The 16928-nt window shown below is 40.5% G+C and overlaps 2 protein-coding genes across 2 annotated transcripts; one reads left to right on the top strand and one right to left on the bottom strand.

The window, feature by feature from the left end:
• Positions 1–5237: 5237 nt before the first annotated feature.
• On the top strand, positions 5238–9846 carry LOC102708338 (protein root UVB sensitive 6-like). The gene is made up of 13 exons (XM_006654351.3): positions 5238–5609; positions 6518–6616; positions 6702–6815; positions 7171–7242; positions 7331–7441; positions 7571–7690; positions 7868–7969; positions 8048–8120; positions 8465–8545; positions 8632–8696; positions 8799–8900; positions 8998–9183; positions 9307–9846. Exons 1-13 carry the CDS (start codon positions 5253–5255, stop codon positions 9373–9375), a joined length of 1551 nt encoding a protein of 516 aa, XP_006654414.2. The 5' UTR covers positions 5238–5252; the 3' UTR covers positions 9376–9846.
• Positions 9847–11704: 1858 nt separating this feature from the next.
• Positions 11705–16413, bottom strand: LOC102720332 (PHD finger protein ALFIN-LIKE 5). The gene is made up of 5 exons (XM_040524071.1): positions 16183–16413; positions 15983–16015; positions 15078–15306; positions 12331–12460; positions 11705–12264 (listed from the first exon to the last, which is right to left on the bottom strand). The coding sequence occupies exons 1-5, from the start codon at positions 16283–16285 to the stop codon at positions 11983–11985; spliced, it is 777 nt and encodes a 258-aa protein (XP_040380005.1). The 5' UTR covers positions 16286–16413; the 3' UTR covers positions 11705–11982.
• Between the last annotated feature and the right edge of the window lie 515 nt (positions 16414–16928).

The raw sequence follows: 16928 nt of genomic DNA, 5'->3' as shown, positions 1-16928 counted from the left end.
ATGCTACAAAGTTTAAAATATATTTTAGAAATATGAGATTGTGAACTATATTTTTTAAAAATATATATATATTGCTTAGTAATTCGGAAAACATGCGTATAAAAAACGAGAAATAATCTGCATTGTATCAGCAAATCAAACCGAGCCTAAATATGCTAGTATAACAAGGCAGACGCTCACGACACAGTTGGGGAGCGCTAGTGTTGGCCTCCATTCGGTTTAATTCCTTGTTACTCGAATTTGAACTCATTTTAATTTAAAAGGAGAATTGGTCGATGCTCGAAATGTAGTACTTGGAAACCATAGCTGACCGACAATTGTTTAGTGATTACAAGACAAGATGCTGACTATAGATGCTGGTGTTTGGTCTATAACGCTGAGTAGATCCATATAGTGATTGGGACTTTGGGAGCCATGTTTTTAGGGCAAATGCCAAAGAGATATGCTACTATAGTATTACTCCTAGGGATGGCAATGGCCCCGAACCCAAATCCCTGACAGGTAAAAACTCTATTAGAGTATAAAAATATGGTGAAATCGATGCCCGTGGGGCTAATATTGGCTTAAAAGTCCCTCATCGGGTAAGGTGGGGACGGGCACGTTCCCTAGCCCCCGTCCCCGCGTACCCGTGGGTACCCGTATAAATTATGAATATATACTTAACTCAGCATGTAGCCCAATAAAAACAACCCATTAGACCCATATAGAAAATAGAAACCCTAGCTCTCACAGCAACCCTACCCGAGCGGCCACTCCGTCGCTTTCTCTCGTTCTCTCATTCTCTCTTGTTCTCGTTCTCTCAATCTCTCTTCATCATCGGAGTCTACACGGCTGGAGCACGGAGGAGCAAGGCCGCCAGGGCGCCGGTAGCCGGTTGCGCCGTCGGCGGGTGCAGTCGCTCGCCGTGCTGCCATCCTCGTCCTAGTTTGCCGCACGCCATGCAGCTCGCCGTGTCGCCGCCCTCGCCCTAGTTCTCCACGCTGCCCTAGTTCGTTGTGTCGTCGTTGTTGCCCCAGTTCGTCATGCCGCCGCCGTCGCCCTAGGTCACCGCACCGCCAAGCTGCTCGTTGGGCCGTCATCGCGCAGGTCATCACCGTCGCCTCCGCTTCGCTGGTTGTCGGGTATGGACACCCATCAGATAACCCGTACTTGCATGGGATGGGGACAGGGAGAAATCCTCCCCCGTTTGCTGGGATGGGGATGGAGAAATTTCATTTCTATGGGAATGCGGTGATAAAAACCCAACAGGTGCAGCCTGTTGCCATCCCACTCCCGATAATTGGCATGGAGATGGTCATGTTAGGTGAAGTTACATAGAAGACGGACTCTACTGTTTGCCTATTTGCAAATACTCACTTTACTCCGTCATCCTAGATAAAAAAAAAGAATACATACCATTTTTTTGTTTTTCATATGTATACAAGGCAACCATGAACAAATGGGCATTGTCATATACTCCATCACAAAATATACTACCTCTAGTTTCAAATATATGATGTTTAAGACAACCAAATTGACTTGAACGTAGTTATATTTTTATGTCCTAAATGTCATATAAATAATAACATGAGGGAGTAGCATTTTTAGAATTTGTGGCAATATATATTATAATTACTATTGTGCTAGTTTTTATCCCACCAGTCACCCTTCATTTCATTTCACCTAATCTTATGACCAATAACCATACTAATATCTAGGAGTGAGTATAATAGGATAATATATGCGAGTTATATATAAGAATTGGCACGACAAATTTATGTTTAGACAAAGGAGATAACAGAGCTATAATATCTTCTAATTGGTTCGATGCTAGTCGAAAACGGTGATATAAGTGAAATTCGATTAACACAACGACAGAAAGTTGATTTTGGATATTTTATTTTATAGTTTGAGTAAGACAAGGGCTATCTACCACTTGCAAACTGTTCAGCAAAAATAATGGTTATGCAGATTCTAGCCAACCATAAATGAAAATTTAGCAATATACTATCCCTGTCTTTAGGTTAGTGTTCTATGCAGTTTTTGCATTTTTAGGGAAGTTGTGATTTTGATATTGACAGTTTTTCATTTACAGTCTGTATAATAATTGGTTTTAGCTTCTATAAAAAAATCAAAACAATTTCTGTTATTTAAGAAATTATTTAATTTTCAGAAAAGGAAAAATTGACGGAGAAAGTACAGTGTATTCGTGAGTGCGCATACGTTTAACACATGCTTAAGAATATCAAACGCGCTTAACTCGTGAGTGCTCACATGCATGATTAAGGACATTTCCAGCAGAAGGCTTTATTTTTACGTTTCTAATAGTGCCACACATAAGCAAAAAAAATGATTGAAATAATATATACTTCCTCTGTCCCGAAATAAGATCATGTTTCAGTTTTTGATACAATGTTTTGACTCTTCATCTTATTTAAATTTTTTTCAATTAATATTCTTATTCTTACTAGATGATAAAACATAAATAGTACTTTATGCCTGACTAATTTTTTTAATTTTTTCTATAAATTTTTTAAATAAGACAAATGGTCTGGACATGGAAAAACGAAAAATGGAGTTACCATGTGATGGAGGTAGGTAGTAACCATTTTAGTATTACATAGTCCATACATTCAAGAGATAAGTTATATTAGAAACAGTGTAAATAGAGTTTTATTTAGATAGAACTCAAATTCTTTTTTTTTTACCTTACCACATCATCAAAAGCGAATTACTAGTATGTTAGTGAGAAACATGGGAACGGTCTAATGTAAAAGAGTGACAGGATGGCATAAGTGTAAGCAAGCAATTACGGAGTACAGCAGTGCAGTTACTTGTTGACGAAGCGGGTGTAACCGCGTAAGGGCGGACGGACAGAAGCAAATTCTATCTCACCTTTTCGGTTCAAAGTTTTAATCTTCAATTTAAAATTGAATTTTGGATTTTTTAATTATATTTTATTTTATAGCCTTAACTAACAAACCTATAAAATTTATTTATAAATTATATTTTAAGAAATATACTTTTTGACAATCGCCCTCTGCGTATCGCGGCAGCAACCCACGCACTATCATTTTTTCGCTTATGCTTATAAACCAAAATTTAAATTTTCAATCTTAAATTTGATATTGATTTTGAGACTTTTTTTAACCAAATCATATTTTCCAGCTATAGCTTTTAGATCGATAAGAATATATATATATATATAATTTATTATTTTATTTATAAATTATTTTCTATTTATTTATAGCCTAACAATCCCCCCCCCCCCCCCCCCCCCCAGCGGTGGGGCAACCGGGCCACCCGCGACCTGTCGCCTCTCCATGCGCCCCATCCTCTCCGATCGAGACGGACGGTGATCCGGCCGGCGAGGCGACGACGGAGATGGGCGCGGGGCGGTAGAGAGAGAGAGAGAGAAAACAAAAAATCTGCAGCCACACACACGAGCGGCGAGGACGGAGAAAAGATCAAGGGGGGAGGGGGGAGGCGGGGCCGGGCCGGTTTTGGCCGCGGTGGATGGGGGGACTCCTCACGGAGGACAAGGCTCACATGGATGGTTGCGGCGGCGGGGCGGAGGGAGGGGGGTGGCGCCCACCGGCGGAGATTGGGTGGGTGGGGGATCTCCGATCGGCCGGCAGCGGCGCCCACGATCTCGTGGGATCTGCCGGAAAGGGATGCCCATATGGCCTCGCCATGGCCCGTTTCGTCGTACCACGCGTGTTGAAGTTTTGGTGATTTTCAGCTTCCCACATGTGAAGATTTTAGTGCCTGTTCGTTTCATGTGATTTCCAAAAATTCATACGAACATGGAAAACGGATTTGGATACATCGTAAGTCATAGTGTGACTGCAATATAAGTCACACTAAAACTGTTCAATGCAAATATAAGGCCCCGTTTAGATGACAAAAATATTTAGAAGAAGAGTAATATCAGATATTTGATCGGGTGTTGGAGGGGTTTTTCAGACACGAATAAAAAAAGAATTTCACAGCTCTCTGGAAACTGTGAGACGAATCTTTTAAGCCTAATTAAGTCGTCATTAGTACATATGAGTTACTATAATATTTATGGCTAATCATGGACTAATTATGTTCAAAAGATTCGTCTCACGATTTCTTTTATAACTGTGCAATTAGTTTTTTTGTTTTATCTATATTTAATGCTCTATTTATATGTCTAAAGATTCGATACGATGTTTTTGGAAAAATCTTTTTAAACTAAACAGGGCCTTAAGTGCCCAGATTTTACACACTAATGTTCACACATTAAATAAACTTTAGCAGTCATAGTAGAATCAGATCTTGGCAAAAATGGATGGCCATAATTACATGCACTTTCTAATGGGGAGGTCTGACTAACTGCGTTGGATCTTATAAACCAAATGGATGTATAGTGTTTCTACAGGAATGTTGTTCCTATACTTCTCTCACAGACCATCTGTACTTTGTTAGTTTATCTAGAGTCAATAATGTATTAGTGTATATGTTTTGTATATATATCTAGATTTATCAGCACATGTACAAATCTAAACAATACCAGCGAATCTTATAACATGGAACGAAACGAAATAACATTACATAAATGGATTTGTGGGTTCTATCCCCTACAGAACTGCAGAAATTGGCTCCGACCATGGCCAACCTGACATCCTGTCCAGCAGATCACACAACAATGCGTCTCAGGAATTCCAAGGATAGGATAATGCACCGGCCAGGTCACAAGGATCAGATCATCTAAAATGCCCTTTTAAAAGGAAAAAAAAACATTATGACAAACCCTTTTTATTTTAATTATTATCGAACGGAAGACATGCTCTGTTGAACAGCAAGACACCAGCTGTTGAACAAATCTGGAAAAAAAGAATAGACGATTTGTCTCACGCCACAAAAAAAATCGAATAAAAATAAAAATAGGTAGTAACCAAAAACCATTTTCTCCTCCAATTAATCCTACAACGCAGGAGACAGACATGTGGGACCGGCGAGCCACACACGGTCGAGACGTGGAGCTCACAGTTGTACGCGTAGCCATTCTCCCAGCTGGCACCAGCAGCCGACCACCAGCAACCCCACGCCACTGACATGTGGGCCCTGCGTACGTGGACCCCACTTTCCAGTGACTGACGAAGAATGCTGTGCTTTCTCTCTCTCCTCCGGTATAAAATGGGATTTTTCTCCCTCCTTGGCGAGCGCCTCGCAGTTTCGGCATCCGCTCGCAAAGCACATCTGAATCTCACGCTCGCCGCGGCGGCGCCCACCCACTCCCCACCGCCATGGCGCCGGCGATGGGGATGAAGCGGCCGGCGGCGGCGGCGACGCAGACCGTGACGCTGCCGGCGCCGCCGGCCGTGCGGGAGGCGGTGCGCGTGGCCGTGCGGGAGGCCGCGGCCGAGGCGCAGGCCCCGACGACGCCGCCCCCCCTCCCGCCGAGGGCGGCGCCGGCGGTCGCGGTGGACGGGTTCCTGTGCATGGAGGAGGTGGAAGGGAGGAGGTGGAGCTACGTGGTGGAGGGGGGCGCCTCCCCCGGGAAGGCCGGGAGGGTCGGCGGGAGGGGGAGGGGCGGGTCCGCGTTGCCGATGGGCGTCACCTTCAAGGCCGTGCCGCTCCAGTCGCCGCTGCCGCCCGTCGAGGTGAGTCCTAGGGTTCGAGGGGATTTGGTGCATTTGTGGTGTCTGGTATTAGGATTCGGTTCCATGGTTTCGAGCTTCGACCGTAGCGAGATCTGGTTTTGACTGGAATGATGCGTTTTCTATGGCTATGTAAACAATTTGAGCGATTGGTTCGTTTCTCCGTGGCAAATTTAAGGTTCGTGGGCTGCAACATCTCCTGATTTGCAGTCAGGTTTGATGGGATACGGATAATCATGGTTTAAGCGGATTTGGCGCTTGATTATCAGTGTTTGTTGGGGGTGAGATTTGTGGCCATGCTTGTCCTGAGTGAAAAATTGGACCCAGAATTGTTGGTCCCGAGTGCAAAATTGGATCCGAATTGCAGGTTGTGGTATTGGTTTGTTAAAAACAACCCCAGAATTAAAACGCTATGATGTTTTGTTTTTGCGTTTTTTGGCTGTGTGGAGGCAACTAGTGAAATTGAGGGGATTATATTTTGATGTATTTTTGCAACCTGAGTCGCGCACGAATCGATTTTTCCTTTCAATTCGAGGATTAGAGGATCAGATGCTTACTATGGGTCTGCAGATTTAAATTAATTCAAGTGAACTAAATTCATTTTGTGCGAGCACCTGTCTCGTTCTGGGACTGCAAGTGCTTGATTTATGGGTATCTAGTCGAGGCCCTTAGCTGTTGAAGCTATGTTGCAATATTTGGAAAAGAGATGCCTGTGAGTCTGTGACTCATTAGAGCTACTTGTTTGTTGGATGGTTCTTGACAGCACCGATTTCTTCTGTAATCTTTTGGTGCCAACTGTCATGTTCCACTAGTTTGTTCTATATAACATTAGGTGCATCAACTTTGATCTTCTGGATGACATGGCGATGATTGATGAACTACGAATTGATTATTAAGCTTTTCTGTTGCAGGAAATAATGTCCTTCATTAGGTCATATGTTGTGCCTGAAGGCTTTCCAGATAGTGTCACTCCTTCATATGTCCCATACATGTCATGGAGAGCATTGAAGGTATATTTTATGGACATGACTTGATTTTCATCATTGTTGACTCTGTTGAATATATCTTGCTAAATCCAGTTCTATCTCTTTTTAGCACTTCTTTGGTGGAGCAATGGGCGTGTTTACAACAAGAACCTTGCTAAACTCACTTGGAGTTGCTCAAAGTAGGGCTACATCTGGTGCTGTGGCTATTAACTGGATACTCAAGGTAAAATTGGTTTTGTCTAGAATAATCTAGAGAATAAGAATGTCCTGTCCTAGAATAGCTAACAAACTAGTGTGATAAGCATAATAATGATATCCCTGCGATTGTATCATCCTAGCATTCATGTCTAACAAAGAGCTAGGTGTCGCCCTTCTACCACACCCTTCATCATCCTGCCTGGCTGGCCAGCTAAACATACCAGTGCCCTCTGACTAGTTGTCTCCCTGCTACCTGCCTAGCTAACATGTAGTGCCTTAGTGCTCATCAGTGACCTCCTCAGTATGATTTAGTTTTTTCTCACATTAACTTTTGGTGATCTTGGTATTCTCTGATGGCTAAAGTTGTTTCATTACGACAGGATGGTGCTGGCCGTGTTGGAAAAATGATTTTTGCACGGCAAGGGAAGAAATTTGACTATGACCTAAAGCAGGTGCAATATTTGCAATCAATATTTTGCAACTGGTTTTGAGATTTCTTTTCTTTATGCAAAGAACTGACTGAGAGCACTTCCATTTTAGCTCCGCTTTTCTGGCGATCTCTTGATGGAGCTAGGAGCTGGGATAGAGTTAGCTACTGCAGCTTTCCCCCAACTTTTCCTACCTATGGCTTGCATCGCAAATGTTGTTAAGGTTTGACCTTGTGACTTACTATGACTAGTTCTGACATTAATATTGCTTGTTTGATGAAAGTGACTGCAACAAACCTTTCTGTACATGCAAATGTAATCAAAATTATTTACTTGGAACTGGTACATTCAGAATGTTGCTGCTGTTACATCAACCTCCACCCGTACACCAATCTACAAGGCATATGCAAAAGGAGAAAATATTGGAGATGTCACTGCGAAAGGAGAAAGTGTTGGGAACATCGCTGATCTGGTAATCATTTACCTTTTGCATTTTGTTTCTTATATTGGTCTGGTAAATATACATGCAATTTATCTTCTGCTGGCATCATTTATGTTAATAGTATGCTCATTCAGTACTGCACTTGTATGAATATTTGTATTCAATAATTCACTGATATTTCTCTTTATTGCCTTTTTATGTGCGAAGTTGGGAACTGGTTTGAGCATTTTAATTTCTAAGAGGAATCCATCATTGGTGACTTCATTTGCCTTCTTGTCTTGTGGCTATCTCCTTAGTTCATACCATGAGGTTTGCTTTCAAACTTTCTGATTAAATCATTCTGATAAAGTTTCCAGCTAACCAAGCATATATTATATGTATTCTCAGGTGAGATCTGTTGTGCTGAACACTCTAAACAGGGCAAGATTTACTGTGGCAGTGGATTCCTTCATTAAGACAGGTATGCCAACTTTGAAATCTAGAATCCTTCGGACTTTGTAGTTTGCAGTAGGAGAAAAGTTTGTAGTTGTGTAAACTGTTGCACCTTGAAATACAATGTAGTCATCCTTAGGAATTTCAGATGATGCACCAAGTGTTCTGGATACCATGGATAGATTTGAGTGTGAACATCAAATATACTTGAAGACATTTATCAATATTCAATCTGCACATATTATTCGGATAAAATGTGGAATTTCCTAAGCAACATATTGCAAAGAACTCTATTCATTTAGAAAAATATAATTCCGTGAAAGGTTGCAGTATCCAGTCTAATATTAGAATTCTCGATATCTATTGATGCAGGACATGTTCCCTCATTGAAAGAAGGAAACTCACAGGAGACAATATTTAATCCACCATGGCAGCATCAACCAGTTGCAATAGGTTTGTATCTATGATTAAAGATGTGTATGTATTTGTTCATGCATCTGGATTCTAGAGCCTTTTGATAATTGAGTTTGATTTTATAGGATCAAGATTCGGAGAGGCATTTCAGGAACCTGCTTCTTTTGTTGCCATAAGGCCTTTGTTTGAGGTACTGTCTCAATGATGTCATCAGTGTTGTCCTTAGGCTGTTCCTTTCCTTCATTAGCACAATCGAAGATTGGCATTTGAAGTTGATACATATTAATTGCAGGATGAGAGGTACATTGTTACATATAACCCAATAAAGGACAAGGTATATGCTTTGCTCAAGGACCAAGCAAAGCCAGATGATATTCTCAAAGCTGCTTTCCATGTAAGCATTGGTAACACAGTTAACAACTTTGGGAACACCATACTGGACAAATTTGTTTGCATTATATCATCCTACTCAAATGTGTTTTGATTTACAGGCACATGTATTACTACATTTTATTAATGCATCACATGCTAACTTGAATGCTCGGAAGCGGATGAACTCCAATCGGTCATACCAAAATGCAAACCCGCTGAACATGGACTTTATACCACACATCGCAGAATCTTGTAAGATTGTCACTTCATCATATGGAGTTTTCAAGAAGAAAGCGAGAGAACAGGTGAAACCTAACTGCATTTGTCATTACTCGTTAGCATTTTGTACCTGGGCTAGGATGAACTACTAGTGAATAAGAAAAAAAAAAAGCATGACATGCTTAACGACTCACTTTTCTGTTTCACAGGGATGGATAATGTCAGAATCATTGCTTAACCCTGGGCGAGCTCGATTGTGTGGAATAATACCACAATGATCCTTAGTATTCATTTCTGATGGTTGAATGGATGGTATAATTTTATTTCATACATCGGATTCCGACCTTATGTGAGTCAGCGAGCCAGCGAGCCTCATTGAAGTGAAGTACTTGGCATGCATCCCCAAGACCGGAAGACAAGGAAGGGTGCTTCAACTTCATTTACAGCTCTTCTTCAGGGGCCATTGGTCAACATCATTAGGTATGCTGACTCATGGAAGATGGGGAAGGATCGATCGACTAACCCGAAAGTTTACTGGACTAACAAGCTCTTGTATATCTATCTCACTATCTGTTTTAGTACTCTGTAATCTGTATAATGAGACGGCTATCCGCCCTATATTAGTCGGTGTATGTATTGGCCGGCCGAGTTCTTGTTTCGACTCATTGACTTCGTTTCTGCTAACTTTGCGAATCAGTTGGTGTTGTAAATGCCAGTTTTTCCATAAAGAAGACCTCTGTTTGATTCCAGTTCCATCTCAGATTCTTAGTTCTTGAATTGTTGCCTATGCACGTGTTATTGGTTGTATGGAGTTTGTTGTAACTTCCCTACTTTTCAACATGAGACGTCTTTGTTAGGACAAATTTTGTTATATATTCAAGGTTCAAGTAGTGGCCTCGATGATAGCCCATGACTTCAATCTACTAGCCTAATAGGTTATTGATCTCTGTAGTTGGTTAGGTTAGAGGAGTATATTTAAACTCTCTGTAGTTGGTTAGGTTAGAGTTGGTTACGTTAGAGTAGATTTAGGGGTGATTAGTTGGCTTATTGGTGAAATAAAAATAATTTATGAATACAACTTAGCCAAGACTAAAAAATAAATTATGATTAAAAACTCTAAAATTTACTTCAAATTTAAATTTTACAATATAAACACAAACAAAAGCAAAAATATAGGGTTGTTAGCCCAATATCAATGAGAGATTCATGAGCAACAAATAAGGTGTCATGTAGACATTTTTGATAATGTGTCAAAGTATTAATAAAGAGAGAGATGAAATGAGTTTTATGAAGATGAAACCTTCTATGCACTGTTACCTACACAGCTTGTATCTTATAGGTAATCTAGGAAACAAGAATAGATGAAACTATGCATTGAGAGATGAGTGTTTTATCTTAGTTTCAAACTTTTTAGATGACATATCACTTTAGTTAATCGTGTTCATAAAACTTACATTAAAGATAGCCTTATACTCTAAGTAACTTTTAATAAATATATATAAATAAGACTAGGGTTATTACCTATAGTAGAAGAAGGCCTCAATCTATATAAGAACCTATAGATGGGGCTCCAACATCATATTTACAAATAAAATTAATTTATGGATAAAATTTCTGTATATATATTCTTACATTAAAAACCAGTTGAAAATAAAACTACGATGATACGTTAAATTTAAAGTTAAAAATTTAAATCTTATAGACAGATACGGAACCGAAAAGATAGGTCACTGCCTCGCTGGGATCTTAGACGACAAAACGTCCTACTATCTTTCCATTTTTGTGCAAAGATTGCGTATCGACTTTGATCTCACAAGAGGATTTGACAGGGAGAGAACCCATGAAGGCACTCAAAGGACCGCGGGTACACCGTATGTCTCTCCCCTTTTCTTGACGTATATATTTTATACTTTCTTTATCTTAAAATATAGGTATTTGTTATGAATCTAGATATGTGCCACGTGTCTAAATTAATGGTTGGAAATAGTTATACCGGGAGTACGATACTTTTGATTCATCCAGCGAGCTTAGAAACATCATTTGAACTTATACTATGTTTCTTCATGTGTTACGTTCCCTTTCAAATCTTCACCACCACACCCATTTTTTCCGTTGCTTATACTTATAAGCTTTGAATTTTTAATTTTAAATTTAGAGTAGATTTTAGTTTTTTCTATCTTACTTTATTTTTTTCAGCCCAGCCCAGCCCGTGCGTGCATCTCCTCAGCCCAGCCCGGGCTCCCCCAATGCCGGAGACCGCACCTCCCCGTCGCCGCCATGCATGCTTCAGGAAAAAATTGCACAAATGACACTCCACCAAATGCTTCAGCCAACTAAATGCTTCATTTCACATTAATCCACCATGAATATTTGCACCGAACCTGGTGCTCGTACCAACTTTAAGTGACCAATATAATACCTAAAAAAGGATTAGGAAATTGGCTAAAACTCAGAAGAGAAATGTCTGATGATCACTTGGCTCCCGTTGCCAGCGATAACCAGTTACCACAAGCACAGAAAACCACAAGCTACGATAAGAATTGCAAAACAGAATAGCAGTGAAGAAATAGGCCAAGATCAAGAAGAACTGGAACGAGACTACAAGCCAAGAAACAATGGTCAGAGAGGTCCTTCAATTCAAGAACGTCTTTGACAGCATGTCTGCAGGGGCAGCCACCAGAGATTGAAGCTAGTAATTACTACAACGACCAAGATGTTTAGAGGCACAATTAAAGTCAGAGCAACAGGAACTGCTGGGGCAGTGTTTTTAACTTGAAATGAGAAAAAAAAGGCGAGTCTACGGGCTAGAAAGCTAGGCCATATCTGCAGACATCGAAGATTTGGCGCTGGTTTTGGTTCAGAGTACTTCTGCTTGTGCTTTGTCTCTATGCCCTCGCCCTCTTGTTGCCGCAATCTGGGCACTTGTAGTGCTTGATATGCTCAGCTCGAGCAGGCGTGATCTTGACGCACTTCCCATGGTACCACCGCTCGCAACTATCACAACAGATCCAAAACTCATCCTTGCCATCATTTGTTCCACAAGATCCGCACAGGGTGTTATCGCGCTCTTCCTCCTCTTCGTCTCCATATTCCTCGCCGCTCTCATCATCATCCTTGGGGGGTGCAGGTAGCTTTGGGGCCTTTGAATGAGACTCTGGTCTTGATGGCTACAAGCAGAAAAAATTAAAAGCCCTGTATGGCACTGCATGCAGCAAAAAGGTTTATGAAGATACCATTTTTGAGCTTGGCTTGCTGCTTTTGTTGGTACTATTGGGCACCTTCTCCTTCGTTTGTTTCTTGGCAGCGCCAGTCACAACTTCAAATATTGTAGGTAAGTTATTTATCATGTTGAAGAGTCGCCTCCTGTGTAAGTGAAAGTATAGCAGACATTTCAAAACATCTTGAATAGCAGAATAAAAATGTATTCAATTTAACTTCACTGTAAAGTTGTACAAAAAATGCTAAAAAGGATTTACTTATGCTCATAAAAAGTGTCACAAAAAACTACTTGCGATTCAGGCAAACTTTAGTTAGCACCACAGAAAAACCATCTATTGTTTACTCCATGGAACTTTTGGTTGTATATGGATTGATCTAGGATCGGAAACTCCCAGTTAGCAGGAATGCAGGATAGTGCTCATCACTCACTGTCCGATGGATTTTTTCAGTGATTTGCAAAACCAAATGCTATGTACAACTAAATTCAATTTTACGGAGTTAACATGCTAGGTTAGCTGTGACCAGGTTTAGCTTTTGGAGCAGGTATGAATTGCATTAACCTCGATTTCATGAAAACTTGACATGGTCACATGAAGCATTTTTTCGCTCCACGCATATTTTCTAATAATGGGCAGTTGATTATATGTATTTTATTGAAATGCGTAAATAAACACCTCAAAACCACCCTCTACCAATAACAATCTCCTCCACCATGAAACCGGCTAGTTTATAGAGAATAAATTTTAAACCTGGAAGTACCTCTAAATGTTGCTAAGCTTGGTTATGGTTGAATGCTAACAGCCCAAAGTTTTTATTGAAATGTTCAATGTGGTACTATGACTTGGTGCAATAGATATCAATGTGTTTAGGTCATCAGGTAGGATTAATGTCAATAGGAAGAACACAAATCCACAGTATAGGATAGCTAGATCACTGGCACAACTAAATACTCCCTCAGTTGCATATTGTAAGACTTTGTAGTCTTGCCTAGATTCATCCATTGATGAATGTCTATAATTTATATATATGTCTAGATTCATTATCATACATATGAATCTAGGCAATGTTATAAAGTCTTACAAAGGAGGATATAACTAAACTACTAAAGGAAAAGGATTGGGTGATTAGCAAATATGTAAGTAAACTACCAAAGCAAGTGAAAGATTTCAGACTGTTTTGAGCTACAGAAAATTAACTGAGTATATTTTATTAAAATAAGCGACAAATGAATTGCATGATCAGTACAAACAAGCTAAATGAATCACCAATTATCAGTAGAGTCTATTAACCTTTCTTTGCTCATCATTTGTTAGATAGTTTCAGTCTTAACGTCTTAGTTTCAGTCTGAACGTCTTGTGTCAGAAAGTTTCAACACACGAAGAAGTACATGCATCATATCAAAAGTAAACGGCTGCAATATACATAACCATGTCCCTATGAAATGCACTAGCTCTTGTAACTCTCTACACAGTCTGAAACCCTGAAGTGGACACTACACGCATAGGTACCATGAACTTACTTTGGTTTGTATACTTGTGCACTGGACAAAAAATCTTTAGAAACACGCATATGCAAAACATGTGCACTTGCAAAGTTTAGTACTACCTCCATTTCACAATAGCGTTGTCAAGATTCATATAGATACAGTTGAATATATACACATATATAAATAATATACATTGGTCAATAGATGAATCTAGACATAGCTAAAAATACTTAACAATATAAAACAGAGGGAGTACACAAATATGCTCGTATCTGCATGTTGGGGGAAAAAAACTTGTTCTTTTGCATTGTGCACCATGTGCAATTCTTTTTTGAAGCATGTAGAACCAAAACACAGGAACTTAGGTGCATATTTCCAGTTTTCTGTGGAATGTCCCATATCAAACAGAAATACTCCAAAAAAAATAACAGATAGACAATTTACCCATAATGCGGGTGATCAATACTCTGGTTGCTGAATTGCTGTTCATTCAGCCTTGGATTTCACCACTTTTTGCCTCTTGGCACAAGATTCTTGAACTTGACCTAGAGATGAGCATTCTGAAACTGGGACTAGTTTCATTATCTGTCAAGCCATTACAAACCACGACCCTTATTGGATAGTGGACATGCTTATAATGGAGTGACATTATTGAACAAAGAAAACAAAACTCTTTGAATAGTCTAGCAGTCCACGTTCACCAAGTACATGATGCCATGAAGCTGGTCTGGAAGCTAATAAGGCCCTGGATGCAATCTTTCATAAAGTCTCTAAAGTTTATTGCCATTATTGGCAAAGAAAGCTTCCCTACGAATTCATACACAGGGCTGCCTGCATACAGGTAGTCTATGCATATACTGCTATCATTTCTGGTGTGCCATTTTTCTTTTTGGTAGTTTTGAACATGAACAAGGTGCTTTTTTGAGTTACCACAATGTTAAAGGTCCAGTTGGGATGATAGTTATTCAGCCATGCAGGATTAAGCTGAGCAAGGAGTCAATCTCAAGATATAAATTTTCCTAGGTTATTTTCGCATGAGAGAAAATCTAAATGTTGAGACAGAAAAAAAAAACACTGAAGAAAGGAGAATCATAATAATTTAAGAAAAGAATCAGAAGCTCCCAGTGAGGTATTTTAGCCATGCTAACATATGTCTAGGTAGAAGACTAAATTGTAGGAGAAATCCACAAAAATACAACAAATAAAAAATTATTAAGCTATATATATATTCTTGTACAAGAAAAAGTGAAGTTTGATGATTAGGGAAATTATTACCTGGCCTCTTTGTCAAACCCAAAACGTGCTGCAAAATAAAACGCAACAGCCAGTAACCATGAATCACTGTGGACGGCTACTAGTGCCAACCAATCTTTCTCATTCATGCCGTCCCTAGCAAAGTTGATTCCTAAAGCTGGTTCAGGGATCTCCGGAGGAACTTCCTCAGCTGGCAAGGTAACTTCCCATGTTTCATTAGGGTACCCATAAAGGCACAAGTTCTCCTTTTCTGCTCAAATAAAAAAAATTAGCAGCGACATAAGAGTTCTGTCCAGGCACTACTTGTTATGCAAGAAGCAAGCAGGTGCTAGGCAAGACAAAGAAAGAAAGTTAATGTTGGTTGCATACACTAACAGGCAACATAAATGAAGTGGCCTCGTTCTTACAATGGCGCAAGAAGGCTAGCTAATTTCAGCAAACTCATTCAACCAATTCAAAAATGGATGATGACCCTACACTGCATTGACCGAGAAACAGCTTTGAATCAGACAAAGCAGCCAAAAGAAAAAAAAAAGTCAAGCGTCAATGAGTGGGGCAATCCCATCAGAACACTGATACTTTCCTCAAATTCCTCCATCTCGTAACAACGGCAAATGCTGAACTATCAAAATAGCTAACAAACAAAAAAAATTTCTCAAGAGTCATCACCCATTAGACAATTCCAATCACCCAAAGAGCCCACATCAGGCTCTAATCTACAATTCGAAACGCTCATCGCACCGGTATTAGTCACTGCATTGATGAAAGCTACAGGGGCCACTACCAACGCAGAGCAGCAAAGCCCGCAGATTACACCAAATTTAGCTCCAGAACTCCCAGCAGAGCAGCCCGACGCCCCATCCCAAGCAACCCCGCGCAACTCCAGCGCCCAAAACCCCACACGCGAGGAGATCGAGCGGACTCACCGGGGTCGCAGAGCTGGTAGAACTTCTCCACATCTGCACACACAAAAACAGGAAAACACACACGCACCAGCCAAAGCGGCGGCCACGAGGCACGTCAGCGACATCAGGGAGGAGGAACAGTGCAAATCCGGAGCAAGAGGAAAGGAGCCAAGAGGGAGGGGCACGGGATAGGGTAGGGGGGAGGGGGGAGGAGGGGATACCGGTGGTGAGGGCCTTGATCATGCCGGCGCGGCGGCCGCGGAAGTCGCGGAACACCTCCTCGGCCGTGCGGGAGGTGTACGGCCCGCCGGAGCCTCCGTCCATTCTGGGTCCCGGCGGGGGGCGCGGAGTCGTCGGCGGCGGCTGCGGCGGCGGCGGCGGGTGTTGCGGCAGCTGCGGCGGCGGCGGAAGGCGAGAGAGAGGAGAGGGTTGGAGGGGGCGAGGAGGACAGGGTCGCACGCCCGCAGCGAGGGGTGAGATTTTATTTGGGTAGAGGGGGTTGTGTGCGAAAAGACTAATTAGCGAGCGTTACTTCCAAAATAGGTACTCCCTCCTGTAAAGGAAGTTGACTTACTGCTTGCAATATTTAACTGATCGTCTTATTAAAAAAATAAAATATTATTTATTTTGTTTATTATTTTCTTTATTATTAAAAGTAGTTTAAGTATTACTTATAAATTTTATATTTACATTAAATTTTTAAATAAGATGAATGGTCAAAAATTATAAGTAATAGTCAGAATCTCATATATTATGGGACAGAGGTAGTAACCTTTTTACTCTCTGTGTATAAAGTTTGCATATAAAATTTTATACGTATAAAGATTTCTATATATTTAAGTTTATACCTATAATATTTATGTATATAAAAAGTTTACATGTATAAAGATATATATGTGTAAATTTGTATACATAAAGTATATATGTATTACATCTATAATGTTTTATATATACACACACATATCAT

This window comes from Oryza brachyantha, chromosome 5 (assembly GCF_000231095.2).
Source record: "Oryza brachyantha chromosome 5, ObraRS2, whole genome shotgun sequence".
Taxonomy (NCBI): domain Eukaryota; kingdom Viridiplantae; phylum Streptophyta; class Magnoliopsida; order Poales; family Poaceae; genus Oryza; species Oryza brachyantha.
Note: the sequence above shows the minus strand (reverse complement) of the source record. Positions and strands in the feature narration are given on the sequence as shown.

Coding starts and splice junctions, on each gene's coding strand:
- LOC102708338 (XM_006654351.3), top strand. CDS start 5,253: ATGGCGCCGGCGATGGGGATGAAGCGGCCGGCGGCGGCGGCGACGCAG. Junction 6,617..6,701: donor TGTCATGGAGAGCATTGAAG/GTATATTTTATG, acceptor ATCTCTTTTTAG/CACTTCTTTGGTGGAGCAAT. Junction 7,691..7,867: donor TTGGGAACATCGCTGATCTG/GTAATCATTTAC, acceptor TTATGTGCGAAG/TTGGGAACTGGTTTGAGCAT.
- LOC102720332 (XM_040524071.1), bottom strand. CDS start 16,285: ATGGACGGAGGCTCCGGCGGGCCGTACACCTCCCGCACGGCCGAGGAG. Junction 15,307..15,982: donor CTACCAGCTCTGCGACCCCG/GTGAGTCCGCTC, acceptor TTATTTGAGCAG/AAAAGGAGAACTTGTGCCTT. Junction 12,265..12,330: donor GCAAGCCAAGCTCAAAAATG/GTATCTTCATAA, acceptor TTCTGCTTGTAG/CCATCAAGACCAGAGTCTCA.